This window comes from Anguilla rostrata, chromosome 8 (genome assembly GCF_018555375.3).
Source record: "Anguilla rostrata isolate EN2019 chromosome 8, ASM1855537v3, whole genome shotgun sequence".
Taxonomy (NCBI): Eukaryota; Metazoa; Chordata; class Actinopteri; order Anguilliformes; family Anguillidae; genus Anguilla; species Anguilla rostrata.
The window spans coordinates 55,891,520-55,909,479 of NC_057940.1; the positions used below are offsets into that span (position 1 = coordinate 55,891,520).

The 17,960-nt window shown below is 50.4% G+C and overlaps 2 protein-coding genes across 7 annotated transcripts in view; one reads left to right on the top strand and one right to left on the bottom strand.

Moving 5' to 3' along the window:
* Positions 1-9,188, top strand: part of tril (TLR4 interactor with leucine-rich repeats) — a 32,460-nt gene extending 23,272 nt beyond the window's left edge. For all 4 annotated transcript variants that reach the window (XM_064349085.1, XM_064349082.1, XM_064349084.1 and 1 more), the window contains one exon: positions 2,485-9,188. In XM_064349085.1, coding sequence (XP_064205155.1) covers positions 4,169-6,310 — 2,142 coding nt within the window. In that variant the 5' untranslated portion in view covers positions 2,485-4,168 and the 3' untranslated portion in view covers positions 6,311-9,188. The remainder of the gene's footprint in view (positions 1-2,484) is intronic.
* A 971-nt stretch (positions 9,189-10,159) lies between these two features.
* Positions 10,160-16,915, bottom strand: creb5a (cAMP responsive element binding protein 5a). Of its 3 annotated transcripts, none has more exons than XM_064349109.1 (11): positions 16,776-16,915; positions 15,667-15,737; positions 15,374-15,467; positions 14,893-14,993; positions 14,565-14,698; positions 14,312-14,471; positions 14,067-14,171; positions 13,446-13,706; positions 12,912-13,112; positions 11,505-11,613; positions 10,160-11,084 (listed from the first exon to the last, which is right to left on the bottom strand). In XM_064349109.1, the coding sequence occupies exons 2-11, from the start codon at positions 15,718-15,720 to the stop codon at positions 10,933-10,935; spliced, it is 1,371 nt and encodes a 456-aa protein (XP_064205179.1). In that variant the 5' UTR covers positions 15,721-15,737; positions 16,776-16,915; the 3' UTR covers positions 10,160-10,932. The 3 variants fall into 3 exon arrangements, with proteins under 3 accessions (XP_064205179.1, XP_064205180.1, XP_064205178.1); XM_064349110.1 differs by having other exon boundaries at positions 11,513-11,613; positions 14,067-14,174; XM_064349108.1 differs by having other exon boundaries at positions 14,067-14,174.
* Between the last annotated feature and the right edge of the window lie 1,045 nt (positions 16,916-17,960).

Consider the following 17,960-nt stretch of genomic DNA (forward strand, 5'->3'; position numbering starts at 1 on the left):
CAGCTGTTTGCTGTATAAACAATCTCTTTTTCCCCCCTCTATCTTTCTCCTTTTCTTTCCCCCTCTCCCCCTATCTCCCTCTCACCCTGACCATCACACGCTCACGAACACACACACTCTCTCGCACACAGACACACACTCTCTCTCGCTCACGGACACACACTCTCACACACACTCTCTCTCGCACACGGACACAGATAATCTATTGCTTTCGAAAAAAAAAAAAATCTTCTCCATTTCACCGCTTGTGTTGCGCAAAGATGATTAATCTGCGATGTCCCTGACAGCTGAATGTAGCCCGTACCCCGACTACCCCACACCAGTGGGAAGCCACAACAAAGCATAAACTGCAATTGCACAACATTTCAGTTCAACATGTGCTTCTGATCAAGCAACTTCCGCTGGAACACGTGTGAGTGTGTGTGCATGTGTACGCTCGTGTGTTTGTGTTTGTGAGTCTGAGAATACGTGTATGTATATGTGTGTGTGTATGTGTACGCTTGTGTGTTTGTGTTTGTGAGTCTGAGAATACGTGTGTTTATGTTTGTGTGTATGCGTCTGCGTGTTCTTGTGCATCTCTGTATATCTGTGTGTCACAGAGTTAAACACATTAAGTATGTGTGTATGTTAGTTTATGCAGTTCCCTGGTTCAGTGGTTAGTAGTTTGGGGAGGACAGCAACACTGACCGCACCCCAAATCAATCCACCCCTCTGAATTCTGTTTGGTTTACAGGAAAGTGAGATATTAAGACATATACCTTTATCCTGGACTTATAAACGCAATAAAGGAATATGAGAGATATTTTAATCACAAGTGTGCATGTGTGTGCCTGCGTATGTGAGAGTGTGTGTGTGTGTGTGTGTGTGTGCATGTGTGAGTGCGTGAGAGTTTGCATGCATGGGTGTGAGTGTGTGTGTGTGTGAGAGAGAGAGAGAGAGAGATTATGCGAGTAGTATTAATGGGCATGGCTGTCTTGACTGACGGGTCTGTATAATAGAGTCTTTATGGCAAAAAAAAACTGGGTCAGCAGCACTCAGAAAGGCATACATTCTCTCCCTTTCTCTGTCTCTCTCTCTCTCTCACTGTTTCTCTTTCTCCCTCTCTCTTTCTCTCCCGCTCTCTCTCACTGTCTCTCTCTCTCTCACACACTCACCCCCCCCCCCCTCTCTCTCTCTCTCCCCCCCTCTCTCACTGTCTTCCACGCAAATCACCAGGAGTCTGGGCAGGAAGTGACCCCCCCAGCCCTGCAGGACCTCCAAGAGGTTGTGGGGGGAGAGGGGGTGGGGTGGCGGTGGCCGTGCTGTGATTTATCTCTGAAAATAATCCCAGTCGTGCCCGGGGGAGTGGGGGGGGGCGGCGTGATCTGTGGCTAACCTGCACAGTGGGCAACTACAAGCACCCCCCCCACCCCCTGTCTGACTGGAAGAGCACTAAGGCTACCTAAACTACTGACACAATAGGCAGCAGGACTACTGACACAAGCCACCACACTGTACTACTGCACATAATACCCAGCCAGCTAACAGAAACTACTGACACATAATACCGCAGCACAGACTACTGACACAAATACCATCCAGCACAGACTACTGACACAAACCACCAGCACACACACTGACACATAATACCACCAGCACAGAACTACTGACACATAATACCACCAGCACAGCACTACTGACACACAATACCACCAGCACAGCACTACTGACATAATACCACCAGCACTGTACTACTGACACACAATACCACCAGCACAGCACTACTGACACACAATACCACCAGCACAAAACTACTGACACACAATACCACCAGCACAGCACTACTGACAAACAATACCACCAGCATAGTACTACTGACACACAATACCACCAGCACAGAACTACTGACACACAATACCACCAGCACTCTACTATTGACACACAATACCACCAGCACAGAACTACTGACACACAATACCACCAGCACAGTATTACTGACACACAGTACTGCCAACACAGTACTACTGACACAATAACCAGCAGAGTGCTACTGACACGTAATACCGCCACACAGTACTACTGACACAATAACCAGCAGAGTGCTACTGACACGTAATACCGCCAGCACAGAACTACTGACACACAGTACTGCCAACACAGTACTACTGACACAATAAGCCAGCACAGTACTACTGACACATAATACCACCAGCACAATACTACCATGCCACACAGCACTACTGACCACATACAAGCCAGTACTATACACACAGTACTGCCAACACAGTATTATTTAAACACTTAATGAACAGATCTGGGTCAAATCATTATTCACAATACATTAACCATTTAGACGCCAGCAAGATTTCTGTGAAGTGCTGACAACTTTTAAAAAGCCTATATTTTCATCAGTACTGAGAGCAAAGTTCTTGTTCAAACAAAACCTTTTTGCTCTGTTTGAATTTTGTTAAACTATTTTTTCTGTTTTCCCGTCTCTATCCCCAGTCACCTGCCTTCAGGCTTTTTGTGCGTTTTTAGCTGGATTTACTGCAGCAGGTGTGCGCGTGTCCCTGGTCTGTGAGATCACCCACCTGTGAGCGTACCTTCGAGAGATCCTCAGCCGACTCTCTGACAGGTCGTCCCATACATCACTGCGGGACACGCGATTCCCTGGCTGCTGAGCCGTTATCTGCTAAATGAATCATACGGGATATGAACGGAGCGCGCGGCCTCCGAGTCTGCGCTGTTTACGCTGGCCAGGGATTAATCTCGAGGCCTGTTCTGGAAGCTGCAGGCAGAGTCTGGCTGATCCTCCCCTTCGCTGGATCGGAAATGCTCTTAAAAAGTGTGAGAACTCGCCGCGGATAAGCGGATCAGTGTGGATACTCCAAATATCCGAAAGCTTGTTTTCACTTCCTCTGTTCCCGCGGGTGGATTTGCGTTACAAGGTACCAATTTACAGCCAGAGTAGGAGGCAGCGAGGCCCCCAGCTAGACACAACACAGAGGAGGATAGCCGCCCCACAGACTCTTTGATGTGATTGTCGTTTGCGTACTTAAACGGTCTGGGCGGATCTTTTTAATCGCCGATTTAAAATTGAAAACGCATAATTTTTTCCAAAAGTTCCAAAATGCACGTTTTAGATTATTTACGCTAACGTACAATTTCAGAGCTGCACCCCACCCCCAACACCTTTCGACCTTCCCAGCGACATAAACTCAAACATCTCGTGTTTCTGTATGTTCCTGCGCGCTCGGGTCCCCTGGTAGTCTCCGTCACCCTTCACCCGCGCGCTGACCTGAATTCCACTTAAATAAACGCGAACCATATGGCGTTTCCCTGCGGCTTTGGAAACATCACCGTCATTAACCCCTTTATTTGGCTGCAGTTTCTCGCATATATGTGAATTCAAAACTTATTTGGAAGGACAAGCCAAGCGTTACATTTTCATGCACAAACCAAACATGAGCACGCGTAGGTGGGTTAATGTAGCCGCAAAAGTGCACCACCCTTCCTCACCAACGGCCGGGAAGCGGGCCAGCGCTTGGAGCACAGCTCGTGCACTCTAACCGGGTGCAGTGCTGGACACAAGCTAAATTCTTCCTTCTCCAAAAAAATAAAAAAGTGAGTCCAGGCGAGCGGAGGACCCCCGGGATCGACGTGGGAAGCAGTGCTTTCCGTCTGTTTTCTCTGCTTTCAGCCCCCCTCCCCGCCTCGCCTCGCGATGCCACAGACCGCGAGAACACTCGCTTACAGTCACAGCCCCGCAGCACACGGCACGGGGGGACGTGTCCGCGTGGGTCTGATTTGTCTGTGAAGGCGCGCGTGAGCCTATCTGCGCGGCGCTGCCAGCATCTGGGCAGGACGCGGCGGGGGAGGGGTGATCCGCGACTGAAACCAGAGTTTTGTGGAGGTCTGTAATTTGCACCAGATGACCACTTGGGGGTATGTAGGTCTAAGGATGTGAATGCTTCCTCGCGCAGAATTGTTGCGCACCGGTGCTTGGTTTGTCTTTTTTTGTTCTGAACAGCAAAACGGCAACTTTTGTTAATGGCTTTACGCTATTGTCATAGCTTCCGTTAGTCGTGCCGTTTCAAGACAGCCTCGCGAAATGTGCGGCGGGAGGGTAGAGTGGCTGCACTGAATTTCAAAGGAATGCCGAGGACTTCGGGGTCTCCTACTTTTGGAAATGGCAACCGTGTTGGCTCTGTGCTTTCTCCTGCTGTCCGGCGCCCTCTCGGTCCGGGCGTTCTGTCCCGAGCGCTGCGACTGCCAGCACGCGCAGCACGTCCTGTGCACGAACCGGGGGCTGCGCGCGGTCCCCAAAGCCGCGGCGCAGAGCTCCGGCGACGTGCTCGTGTTCAGCCTCGGCGGAAACTTCATAGGCAACATTTCTGCGTTCGACTTGAGCCGTTTCGGCCGTCTGACCCGACTGGACCTGCAGTACAATCAGATCCAAACGGTTCACCCGAAAGCGTTTGAGAAACTGTCGCGGCTGGAGGAGCTCTATCTGGGAAATAATTTACTCTCGGGAATTTCTGCAGGAACTTTGCAGCCTCTCAAGAAACTCCGAATTCTGGACGCAAACAGCAACGAAATAGACAAGATAACTCCCGACACTTTCATGAATTTGGAAAACGTAATTAAACTCAGATTAGACGGAAACTCGATACAAACACTGCAGGACTCCGCTTTTAAGGGCATGGAAAATCTGCTCTATCTCCACCTGGAATCTAACGGACTTAGGCACGTTCACGGAAACGCTTTCACCAAGCTGGAGAAACTTCGTTTTCTAAACCTGTCCGATAACAAGCAAACGGCCCTTCTAAACGCGCATACCTTCGCCCCGCTCACTTCCCTGACAACACTGCTGGTGGCAGGAAATGACATTCAGCGTGTCGGCGACCGCGTCTTCCAGAATCTGGGAAGCCTGACCAGACTGTCGCTGAGCAACAATAACATCTCCCTGCTGGAGCCCCGGGCGATGGAGGGCCTGTCCGCCCTCCGGGAGCTCCTGATCGACGGGAACCGGCTGGCGGACGTCCCGGCGCGGCTGCTGGACCCGCTGGCGAGGCTGGAGGAGCTGGACCTGAGCCGAAACCGGATCTCCCGGCTGGACCCGGCGACGTTTCGGAGGCTGAAGCGGCTGACGGTCCTGAAGCTCAACGACAACCGGCTGACCCGCCTGGCCGGCGACGCCTTCGCCCGGAACGGCGGCCTGCGGCACCTGGAGCTGGGCGCCAACGCCTGGGCGTGCGACTGCGGGCTGGCGGGGTTCGGGCGCTGGCTGCGCCAGGCGCGGGCCCAGGGGCGCCTGCTCGCCGCCTTCCTGCTCTGCCGCCACCCCGCCTCGCTGGCGGGACAGTACCTGGACTACCTGCATGGCTCCCAGCTGCAGCCCCCGGGGAACCGCACCTGTGCGGCCGAGCGGCCTGCGGGGGGCGCTGTGGCGGACGCCGCCCCGGAGGAGGAGGAGGACGTGCAGGCGGATCAGGGGCAGCCCGGCCAATCGCAGCGGAGGAAGGGCAGGAAGGGCGTGGCCCATAAGAGGGTCCGAGCCGAGCCCCCCCCGCCGACGGAGGACCCCTCCACCGCGGCCACGCCCGCCGCCCTGACCGCCGCGCACCCCGAGCGCCTGCAGCAGGAGCACCCCCTGGTGGCCGACGCCTGCCGGTTCAACAGCCGCGTCCTGCTCAACGTGAGCGCCGAGCGGGCGAGCCCCACCACCGCCGCGGTGCGCTGGGAGCTTCGCCCCCCCCAGGCCCCGCCCCTGCCCGCGCGGCTGCAGTTCCGCGTGCGCTACGACCGCTTCGGGGCGCCCGCGCAGTTCCCACGCTTCGTGTACCTGGGGGGCGGCGCCCGGGGGGTGACGCTGCGGGAGCTGGCGCTCGATTGGCCCTACACCGTGTGCGTGGAGGGCGTGGTGGGCGGAGCCACGTGCGGCGTGGCGTCCCGGGACCACTGCGCCGGCGTGGTCGCCCAGGGGGGCGCCGGCGGCGGCGGCCCGGACCTGCAGCTGGTAACCGTGGCGATGCTGGCGGCCAACGCGCTGCTGCTGCTGGCGGTGGGCGGGGCCTGGGCGGGGCGGGGCCTGCGGCGGAGGTTCCAGCGCAGGAAGTCGGCCGTGAACATCCGCCACATGTACTCCACCCGCCGGCCGCTGCGCGCCATGGCGACCGAGGCGGTCTCCGCCGACTTCACCGCCTACCAGAGCAGCCGGCCGCGGCTGGGCGGGGCCGACCCCGGCGACCTCATCCAGTTCCCCTGCGACCGTTTCCTTGACAACAGCACCGCCCGCCGGGACGACGCCATGCAGCGATTCCAGGACTGATCATCGCCGTATCGCCACGGCAACGCACTCTTCACGGAGATACCGCCCGGGGGAACACCTGTCAGGGTGGAATTAAAAGTTTTATCTCCCTGATCCATAAGAATTTTTATTTTTACAAAATAGTTTTGCAAAATGGACTCTTTAATGAGAACCTGGGAGAAAGACCTGCTTTGTAAGTGTTATATAAGAATGTTAGCCGCATAAAATTTTTATTTTTTTTCGTGTGGGAAATGGATTTCGCTCAGTCTTCCTGTCGAATGAGTGGACTTCCCATGGGAAGGAACGCCAGCAGCTCAGGAAATCCTCTGCTGCTATTACCCACCACCAGGGGGCAGCACCTGAGCATACACGCGTGTGATGTGTATTGGTGTGATAGAGATACAGGTGTGTAATGCTTACGGTGTGTGATACATACCTGTGCATTATGGATACAGGTGTTTAAGGGGTGAAAAATAGGTGCAGGTGTGTTATAGATATTTAAAATCTACGATGTGTTTGCTTTACTGATGTACACCATCGGGCCAATCACAGACCTGATTTTTTTTTTGGCATAACAAACCGATATCTGCGTGAGACTCCAGCCAGCCCTGATTCAGAGTGAGTCATTTGTCACATTATCTACTGGTTGCTTGATACAGCATCTGAAACGTAAACATGGAAGGATTATTTTGCTGTTTGTGTAGAAATATTGTTGGTGAAATATAAGGAATGCAAAGGAGGCTTTGCTTTGTTAATTAAGGCCTGTCCCTAGCAGAACTCCGCCTAGAGCCCGACACACACGCAGAACCACATCGGTTTCCTCTACTTCCTGTTAGCGCTGGACACTTCCTCGCACCTGCCACTGACTGTGTGTGTGTGTGTGTGTGTGTGTGTGAGTTTGTGTGCGTGCGTGTGATGGTACTGTATATGTATGTGTGTCCCTGTATCTGAATGTGTGTATGTATATGTGCCCTGTATAGTTTGTGTGTGTAAGTGTGAGAATGAAAGTATATGTGTGTTGTGAGCATTCAGTAATCAGGTAGACTGGCCACAGTCAGTTTTGTACTCTTGTTGGAATGGCAACAGCACCAACTGGTAGGAGACACATCTGGACCAATGTGCATGCTATCTGATTAATGAACAGCTTAATTCATTTCATCATCCTAGAGCAGTGGTTCTCAACCTCGGTCCTGGGGGCCCACTGTGTATGCTGGTTTTTGTTCCAACCACAATTGCAATCCCGGATTTGTAACAAGCTATTATTTTTCCTTAATTAGGTGCGTCTCATGTCAGAGGGATTATTTGCCCACTTAAGCCACCTTGTGTCAGAAATAGCTATGCATGCCATAAAGAATAAAAGTCACATATTCACATTGTGCTATATTGTAGACGATTACGTAAAGAGGTTTAAAAAAAAACTTTTTAACTCATCAAAATAAAGACTGAGGCAAATCAACAGGTTCCTAATTGGGGAAAGTGTGGACACCTGGCCACTAAATCTAATCATTTGATAGATAACGAAGAATTCAAAAACAAAGAAAATGATAATGAGTCAAACCTGTATTGTACTAATTAGTTTAAGGGAAATATTATGCACTTAAAGCACTTAAACACGTGTTCAGCAACCTAATTAGGAGCCTATTAATTCCCCTCGTTAATTTGATCTGTTAAAAATGTTACCTCTTTTTAAGTGATTGTATGCAATCACTTAAAAAGCAACACAATAACACAATGGGATTTTATTCTTCATGCCATGCATAGCAATTTCTGACAATGTGGCTTAAGAGGGTACATAATTCCTCTTAACATGGAAAACACCTCATTAAGAAAAATGAACAGCTTGTTAAAATTCTGAGATTGCAATTGTGGTTGGAACAAAAACCAGCATACACAGTGGGTCCCCAGGACCGAGGTTGAGAACCACTGTCCTAGAGGAAACAAAACTTAGGGTTCATTCACTGTCCAAGAACTCAGTCCTCCGCAAGTCCTGACAGTACCGTGTGTTACCACTAGATGGCGCATAGCTTTAAAAAAAAAAAAGGCCCCACTGACTCAGTCAGTTGTCGCAGTCCGTGAAGCGTCTTCTCTGTTCTTGCGTTAATAATGAACACGCTTGTTGGCAGGGATGCCAAGCCAGGAGGAGATAAATCTCTCAGCTCCAGACAGAGGTTTCTGACCCTCTGGTGTCTGAAGCTGCCACTGTCCTCTCGTGAACAGAGGACTGTTGCATTTCGGGGGGAAGGAAAAAGTATAAAAATGAGGGAGATTCCTTTTAAACCTTTCTAGATTCTTCTTTTGTGAATATCTGTGGTCTCTGTGCATTCGGTCTCCTGTGGGAGAGATCTCTCATGAGATGCCTGTGCTGTTTGCAACTGTTTGCAAGGGTAAACTGCCATTAACCCTTTTAGATTGCAAATATGTGATCAGAATGTTCTTAACTTTAACATTCTAATGCTGATGTCACAATCACTACTGGTAGTTTAAAGCAGAGGAGTTCTAGAACACTGACTTATTTTGAAAAAAAAAAAAACATTCCAAAAAACCTACTTTTCAAAGGGTTCAATTCTGAACTGTCACCCTGTGTATGTCCATCTCTGCAATTACATCACAATGTTACAGTGACATCATATGTTCATCATAGGTTTGTTGCCTTTTAAAATGCATTTCTTTTTATTCTATTTAAATTCCAAAAGACCTTAACTTCATAACCACTGAAAAATGTATTTCAGCTGCTGCTTGGCAGGAAGACCAACCATTGTTACATTTTACAAGTTTCATTTATTTAGATTGTTTTTGTCTCTTGATTTTCTCTGATTGAAACTCGGTGGTATGGCTTTTTGTGTGTATTGGTGTTTTTTTTTGTACTTGCTTTCATTTGAATTAAAATGTGATAAATCAGTGAATATTCAGAGTGCATCTTTCCTGCGGAAGTAGTCTCTGTGCTCTTCATTTAGATGTGACAGAGAACTCTCTGTTCTCTCTGCGCTGTGCAGCATGCGAGTGCATGAGTGTGTTAATATGTGAGAGTGCATCAGTATGTGAGAGTGTCAGTATGTGTGTGTGTGTGGTTGGCAGGGTATAGCTGGGTAAGTGTGTGTGTGTGTGTGTGTATGTGTACTGTATAGTGTATGTGTATAGTGTGTATCTGCCTTCAGGAATGCAGCTGTGAGCCTCACCGCTGGAGCTCCCCCTGCAGGAGAGGCTGTGCAAGAGCAACCGAGAGCACCTACCTGAGACACTGAGCGCTGGTGAGCTGTGCTTCTGGGACTGCTGTCTGTCTGTCTGTCTGCCTGCCTGCCTGCCTGCCTGTCTGTCTGCCTATCAGTCTGTCTACTTGTATGTCTGCCTGCCTGCCTGCCTGCCTGTCTGTCTGCATGTCTGTCTGTCTGTCTGCCTGTCAGACTGTCTACATGTATGTCTGCCTGCCTCTCTGCCTATCAGTCTGTCTACTTGTATGTCTGTCTGTCTACATGTATGTCTGCCTGTCTGTCTGCCTGCCTGCCTGTCTGCATGTCTGCCTGTCTGTCTGCCTATCAGTCTGTCTATTTGTATGTCTGCCTGTCTGTCTGCCTGCCTGCCTGTCTGTCTGCCTATCAGTCTGTCTACTTGTATGTCTGTCTGTCTGCCTGCCTGTCTGTTGTGTTTTTCAAGTCTTTTAAAACATTTTTTTATGAAGGACTACAGTGCTGGGTGGGGTGGGGCTGTTTTTTTTTTTTACTGCACCAGATTTTAAATTAGAAACAGCATAATAATGTATACAAACAAACACACACTCTCATGCACACACACACACACACACACACTAGTATTGGGTGGTACTGTTTGTTATCCCCCCCACAAATTTGAAATGAGTGCACATGCACTCCGATCTAAAGCATGTGGTTATAGAAGTGCTTTATTGAATACAGAAGCTGCAGTTATATTTAGCATCTGCAAAAAAACAAAACAAATTGAATGCAAATGATCAACGAATCATTAGAGAAATTCATCAATACTGATTCATTTAAAACATTTTAAATTCATGATAAGTGCAGTTCTCCTCTCAAAAGAAATGATGCATATAGAAGATTACAAAAATCAGGAAATTCTGTACATTATTACATTTCATTTTTTAAATGACACATTTCGATATACTCATTTCTACACTTTCATTGCACTTTTTGTACAAGCACACGCACTTCTGCACACACGTTTCCAGTCAAGATCAAAAGGGTGCAATTCTCAGCTCACCGATGATGTCATAATGAACACTGTTACATCACATCCAGTAAAATAGGGTTAAGGTGATTTTACAAGCAAATTGCTGTTAGATTGCTGTATTTTTTTTCTCTGAACGAGTGACATATAAATGATCAACCTGTGGATCTACCTCACCCCATCTGCACAGACTAATTACAGAAGAGTTGCGTCAGTCACATCTCAGGACCAAACGCAGACCAGGAATGCAAGAACATTGTGATCCTACGCACACACACAGGAAGTGATGCACGTGTGACAGACTGCATGGTTCAGTCACACTGGTCTATATCTGACCAATCATAAGGACGGGAGTAACATAAGACTCCACCCATTTTAATGAAGAACCTTACATGAGACAGAAACGGGCAGGCGGGAGCGGGAGGGCAGAGGTCAGGGGGCAGTCTCTACAGCACGGGGTTCAGGGCAGTGTGTGGATGAGGCGGAGCGTGCACACCGTCGCCCCCTGCTGCAGTGGAGGTGCTGATGCTGTTGTGCTGGAGCACCTGCTGCTGGGAACAGGAGGGGGCAGCTCTACCTGCTGGGCTGCTCTCTGCACCTGTGGACAGACCCCTGTCAATCAAATTATTCCGAACACCATAATCTATGTGTGCGCGTGTGTGTGTGTGCATGTGTGTGTGTGTGTGATAGAGAGTTTAATGGAAGGGAGGTATAGATTGTAGCAGGGTTGTGGGCAGGACTTTGGGTGGGACAGGGTGAGAGTTTTGGGTGGAACAAGGTGAGAGTCTTGGGTGGAGTAAAGTGTGAGTTTTGGGTGGGGGAGGGTGAGGGTTTTGGGTGGGACGGGATGAGGGTTTTGGGTGGGATGGGGTGAGGTGAGGTTTTTGGGTGGAGTTAAGTGAGATTTGGGTGGAGGAGGGTGAAGGTTTTGGTGGAGTAGAGTGTGAGTTTTGTGTGGGACGGGGTGAGGGTTTTGGGGAACGGGGTGAGGGTTTTGAGCAGAGCGTGATGTACTCACTGGGGTACCTCTGAGCCTCTTTCTGCCTGGTGGTGACGGGACAGTCTCTATGGGCCAGCAGCAGCTCCTTCAGCTGTGTGACCTCTGTCTTCAACAGAGTCACCTCACTCTACAAAAAACACACACCTGAGTCACCTCACTCTACAAAAAACACACGCCTGAGTCACCTCATTCTACAAAAAACACACACCTGAGTCGCCTCATTCTACAGGAACAGTGTGTGGTGTACCTTTACATTATATTACATTACATTATAGGCATTTAGCAGACGCTCTTATCCAGAGCGACGTACAACAAGTGCATAGGTTTCATGATGTAGAGGCGCAAAAGAAACACTAGAGTGAAGTAAGGATCGTAGTGCCAGAAGTGACCACATCGATCAGGACTCCAACCCTGTAGAGTAAGCTTGTTCAGCAAGCAAGAATCCTACCAAGTACAAACTAGCACTGGAATCACACCTAATCATACAAAAACAATCCTGCCAGATACACAAACATAATCAAATTATCCTAGCTAGGTACAGTGAGCTGAACTATAGGCTAGGGAGGGGTGGGGAGAGGTGCAGCCTGAAGAGATGAGTCTTCAGTCTGCGTTTGAAAGTGGTGAGATTCTCTGCTGTTCTGACCGTCACGGGGAGGTCATTCCACCAGCGAGGGCCAGGACAGACAGCAGACGGGAGCGGGAAGTGCAGACGCGAAGAGGGGGAGGTGCCAAGCGTCCAGAGGTGGCAGAACGGAGAGGTCTGGCTGGTGTGTAGGGTCTGATGATCCTCTGGATGTATCCTGGTGCTGACCCTTAGCTGCCTGGTATGCAAGCACCAAGGTCTTAAATTTGATGCGAGCCATAACAGGCAGCCAGTGGAGGTCAGTGAGCAGGGGGGTGACATGGGAATGTCTGGGGAGGTTGTAGACCAGACGCGCTGCAGCATTCTGGATGAGCTGCAGGGGTCTGATGGCGGATGCTGGCAGACCAGCCAGTAGCGAGTTGCAGTAGTCCAAGCGGGACAGGACCATCGCTTGAACCAGGAGCTGGGTTGCGTAGGTGGTGAGGAAGGGGCGGATTCTCCGGATGTTGTACAGGAAGAACCTGCACGTTCGACTCACCGCCGTGATGTTCTGGGAGAGGGACAGTCTGTTGTCCATCACCACTCCAAGGTTTTTTGCGGTGGGTGATGATGACACCACAGTGTACCTGTAGCTGCAGCACAGGTGTGTGGTGTACCTGTAGGTGCAGTATGGTGTGTGGCGTACCTGTAGGTGCAGTATGGTGTGTGGTGTACCTGTAGCTGCAGTACAGGTGTGTGGTGTACCTGTAGGTGCAGTATGGTGTGTGGTGTACCTGTAGGTGCAGTATGGTGTGTGGTGTACCTGTAGCTGCAGTACAGGTGTGTACAGGTGTGTGGCGTACCTGTAGCTGCAGGTTGCTGTGGCCCAGCTCCTCGGCCTTCCTCTCCAGTGAGGTCACCCACACCTTCCTCTTCTGCCTACAGCGAGAGGCCGCCGCTCGGTTCCTTTCCAGAAACTTCTGCCGCCTCTCGTCCGGGTCGCTCCCCCTCCCCCGCCTGCGCCGCCCCCCACCTGCCTGCGCCGACTCTGCACCTGCTGACACCTGCAGGGCCAGCACCAGGTTACACACACACCTGCGCAGCACAGTCTCACACAAACACACACACACACACACCTGCGCAGCACAGTCTCACACACACACACACACACCTGCGCAGCACAGTCTCACACAAACACACACACACACACACCTGCGCAGCACAGTCTCACACACACACACACACACACACACACACACACACCTGTGCAGCACAGTTTCCCTCACGGGAAAAACACAGTCCTGCCAAAATCACACAGGCTATCGAGGGCTCTAGTGGGGTACCTGTGAGGGGGGATCTCGAGGGGGGTACCTGTGAGGGGGGCTCTGGGGGGGTACCTGTGGAGAGGTCTGGAGGGGCAGCGCGGGGTGGCGCTGGTTGACGAGGCTCTGCAGCTGAGTGTACCCGCTCTGGTCGTGGGCGTGGCTCTGGCCGAGGCTCTGGCTGTGGGTGTGGCCATTTTGCTGGTAGGTGTGGGCCAGGTGCTGCCGACCCCTCTGCTCCTGCTGTGGTGAAGTCATCTCCATCATGTGACCCATAGTGTTAATGTTGCCGTTGGTAACGGAACCCGAGTGGTGTCTGAGCGCAGCCTTCAGCCTCTGTGTCAGAAGAGAGAGAGAGAGAGAGTGAGTATGAGTGAGAGAGGAAGAGTGTGAGTGAGGTAGGGAGTGAGAGAGGGAGAATGTGAGTGAGAGAGAGAGAGTGTAAGTGAGGTAGGGAGTGAGAGAGGGAGAGTGTGAGTGAGGTAGGGAGTGAGAGAGCGAGTAAGTGAGGGAGGGAGAGAGAGACAGGGGGAGAGGGAGAGTGTGTGTAAGAGAGAGAGGCGCTCAATGATGATGTCACAGCTGATTGCGATGGTCTTTCAGTGCACTAGTATGCAGTGTAGCGAAGGCATACCTGGGACAGGTAAAGCTAGCAGCCCTGCCTTTAATGCCCCGCCCCTTATGAGAGGAACTCACCTGCCTGGCCTCAGAGGGCACAGAGGGAAACTGGGGGGAGGAGCAAGTGCTGTGGTGGGTGGAGCTAATCAAACTGGAACCCAGGGACAATCCATGGCTCTCTATCTGCTGAACAGAACACACAGGGTTATACAGACATTATACACACACACTACACAGAGAGTTATACACACACTATACACAAACACTGCACACAGGTGTGAGCAGGTAACCAGGTGTTAGTAGATAAATGTGTGTCTACTCACAGACAAGTTCACTGATGCTGAACTGGGGAGGGTGGAGTCAGGAAGGGTGGGGTCAGGCTGGGCGGGGTCTGGCTGGGCGGAGTCAGGCTTGGAAGCTGGTTGAGGGTGTCTCTGTTGAGCCCGGAGGTACAGCATACAGGAGAGTAAGCCAGACACAGGCCTAGAGAGCGAGAGAGAAAAGCACTTTGAAATCGAAATTGAGTAACTTACCATAGCTGCTGATTGGTGGAGAAACCCCCGCACAGTATCTTACCCTAATTGCTCAGTGGTGGTCGTGTCCTGGGCGAGGATGGAGGTGGCTTTAGTGGAGGGTGGGGCCTGTTGTTGGGCGGAACTGTTGTTATGGTTACTTGTGTGTTCTTGGTTCTGACTGTGGTCCGCAGACCTCTGCAGACACAGACGAGGCAGACATTGAGGAGAGAGAGCAAATCAACATACACCTAAAAGAAGTTCAGAGGAAGTGGAAGTTCAGGTATCTCAACCTGTCTTCTGCATCGCTGCTCTATCACACCTGAGTGACTGACAGGTGTGCCCCCTCCCTCAACTGTCCTGAGTGATCGACAGGTGCGCCCCACCCTCACCTGCTTGGTGTCCTCCTCGGTTTGAGGGCAGCAGTCCAGCTCCCTGAACAGGCCCACCTCCTCACAGCTCCTCAGGAAGCGAGTGGGAGTAGGAGTCTGGTCTGAGAGAGGGAGAGAGTGGGAGAGAGAGCTGTCAGTGATGATGATGCCCACTTACAGCATTACAGTGTTACTGTACCACAGCACTGCAGCATTACAGCATTACCGTACCAAAGTATTACAGCATTACTGTATTACAGCATTACAACACTACCATTCCACAGCCTTACAGTATCACAGCACTACAACATTGCTGTACCACAGCATTACAGTATTACAGCATTACTGTACCACAGCACTGCAGCATTACCGTACCACAGCATTACAGTATCACAGCATTACAACACTACAGATAACAGTACTGCAGTATGGCAGCATTACAGCATAATACCATTACAGTATTACAGCACTACAGCATAGCACACAGACTGCTCTTCCTCACCTGACAGGATGCTGTCCTTTTTAATGGACGGGAGCTTCAGGCTCATCTCATGCTTGTGCCTGTGGATCATCAGGTGATCTTCAGTGGGAAAGCGCTGAGCACAGAAAACCAGAGTCACCTACTGAGCATGCTCAGTGCAACAGAGAGGTTAAATATGACATCACAAGCCACAGACACTGAATATGGTTTACCTACACAGACCTGTGCACAGGTGTTAGTTTACCTGTGCTCACTTGTGCACAGGTGTGAGTTTACGCTCACCTGTGCACAGGTGTTAGTTTACCTGCACTCACCTGTGTGCAGCCAGGAGCACTGCAGGCATATGGCCGGTCCCTTTCTGTGTTCATGTCCAGCTAGGCTTCAGCTGTGGGCACAGAGAGGACACTGATCACATGACACCCTCATCGCATGACATTGCCCTTTCCCAGGTCCCACAGGCATATACTGTATATACACTAAATATTTTAGTCACTGTTTTCATGCCTCATTCCCCAGTTTGGAATGTCCTCTCCTGTAAACCAATCACATCGTTGTAGGCTGGCCTCTTTCAACCAGCTGATCTGCCAGAAATTTGCCTCAGAAATCTGGATGAATTCACATAAATCTGGAAAATGGTTTAATTTCCTTATCTAAAAATTCCAATCTGTGTTTAACGCAGCAAACGAACAGCCAAACCCAAACAAAACGTATCTGCTGAGTTTCAGGTACAAAGTTGGCAGGGCAGCAGTCATGGCAGTTATAACTCGGCTAAATTGAAAGTCTGATTTTATTCTATCACGACAGACGTGGCCCGGAGCGTGCGTGAGGCGTACCTGCGCGTGCAGTGTGCACACTTTTTCGCGCTGCCCACGATATTATTTCCCTGCCCGGCAGTCACCACTGGCTGTTACTGAGGGTTTCCGCGGCACAGGGCACGAGGAGTGGCGCTGGTCCTCGAGATAGCCTCCAAAACAAGCTATTGACAGCTCGTCACCGTCACTCTGGAGCGAGGCACTCACGCGCTTAACTCCTGCCACATTAAACTGCTGCGCCCACGTCGATCCGCCGTTTGACAAATAACTTTGAATTTTAAGCATTATTTATCATATACTGTAATATAAACTCGGAGGCGTTACTGAAAACAAAGAAGGCGACATCAAGTTTCATTTTATTGACGTTAACCTAAAAAGCACAACGGGGACACAACAACAAACAAGACATCCGACCGAAACGCGGTCACACACCCCATATATGCTGTTGGGAAAGAGTTTACTAATCTTACTCAACGGCGCGCATAAATGCCTCCGAAAACTGAACGTAAACCCACCCAATAGTGAACAGAACGTCAACAACCGACGACTGTTCGTTTCAGGTGCGCTTTAAACGTCTTTCTCTCGCTGAAACACAATTTTAACAAACTTACCGAACTGTAGAGAAGAATCGGCTGTCCTGCAGAGCGAATCACGTTGTACTGAGAGAGGATTACAATGAGTTCTATTTGCAGAAGCATTACATCACCCTACGGTGACGTCACGTGGGATTCCTGAACTTCTAAATCATCGCGGTCCGCTAGGAGGCAGGGGTTTTTTTTATTAGCGACCGTCTGCGCCAGGACGGGACGGCGTAGCGTACAGTGGGTGCGCCGCGCGGACAGCCGCCGAGCAACCGTCAGGAAGACGGTTTGAGACCCGCAGTACAAATCGCCCGAGCGCGTCTGTCCTCCAGGCTAAATTAGCCTTCTCTGTGCGTTGTGATTTCAGTACTTTAAGGTTGGATATTTGTTTCACCCTTCCCCCCTCCTCTTTTAAAGCAAGACCGTACGTTTTTGTTTGGAACACTAGAGGGATCGTATCTGAAGAAAAGGACTCTGGGCAGACCATAATATACCCACTGGTGCCAGATTTCTCCCACCCGTGACGCTCCTTCTCTTCCGATACTTAAGACCGGCGACTAGCGGCACGGTTGTGACGAAGAATGACCCCCAGCGTGTGTCAGGGTTATGGGGGCTCGGGAAGGGGGCAAAAGAGACGCAGTAACAGAACGTTGTGGGAGAGGCTTTCCTGTTCCAGAAAAACTGTAATGTGATACACGTCAGGACAGAGGGGCAGCCAGTCTGGAGGAATAGCTGCTTTTATAAAAACAACTTCGCCTTTCCACACCCCCCTGCAGAACTGAACCGGTTCATAGTATAGGTGTGCACACACATGCGTGTATCTATGTGTGTTTGTGAGTGTGCGCGCGCGCGTGTGTTCGTTCATGCACATGTGTGCGTACATAACAAATTCAAGATGTTAAATCCCAGATAAACTCCAGATTACGCACCAGGTGGCAGCAGTGGTTCCACTAAAAGAACAGGAGTTCATGCAGGTAAAGCAGAATTAACCTGGGGATTGAGAGGATGTAGAAAAGTGACGGATAAGAGGAAAAGTGTTTTTTCTTTTTTGTCACTTTCCGTATGATTTAACGTTTAGATGCCTGCGCTCCAGGTTGTTTATTATGCAGTTTATTTCAAATCCAATGTGCAGGAGTGCAGAGCCAAAGCAACAAAAAACTGTCACTGTCCGAATACTTTTGTATTGAGCAGCAGGCTGCTTATGTTCCGTGCTGA

Excerpts from the sequence above, each read along its gene's own strand:
- creb5a (XM_064349108.1), bottom strand. The coding sequence starts at position 15,720 with ATGAACACAGAAAGGGACCGGCCATATGCCTGCAGTGCTCCTGGCTGC. Across the intron at positions 14,175-14,311 it reads CAGCATCAGTGAACTTGTCT|CAGATAGAGAGCCATGGATT; the intron begins GTGAGTAGACAC and ends TGTTCTGTTCAG. Across the intron at positions 13,113-13,445 it reads CCCTCCAGACCTCTCCACAG|GTGTCAGCAGGTGCAGAGTC; the intron begins GTACCCCCCCAG and ends CTGGCCCTGCAG.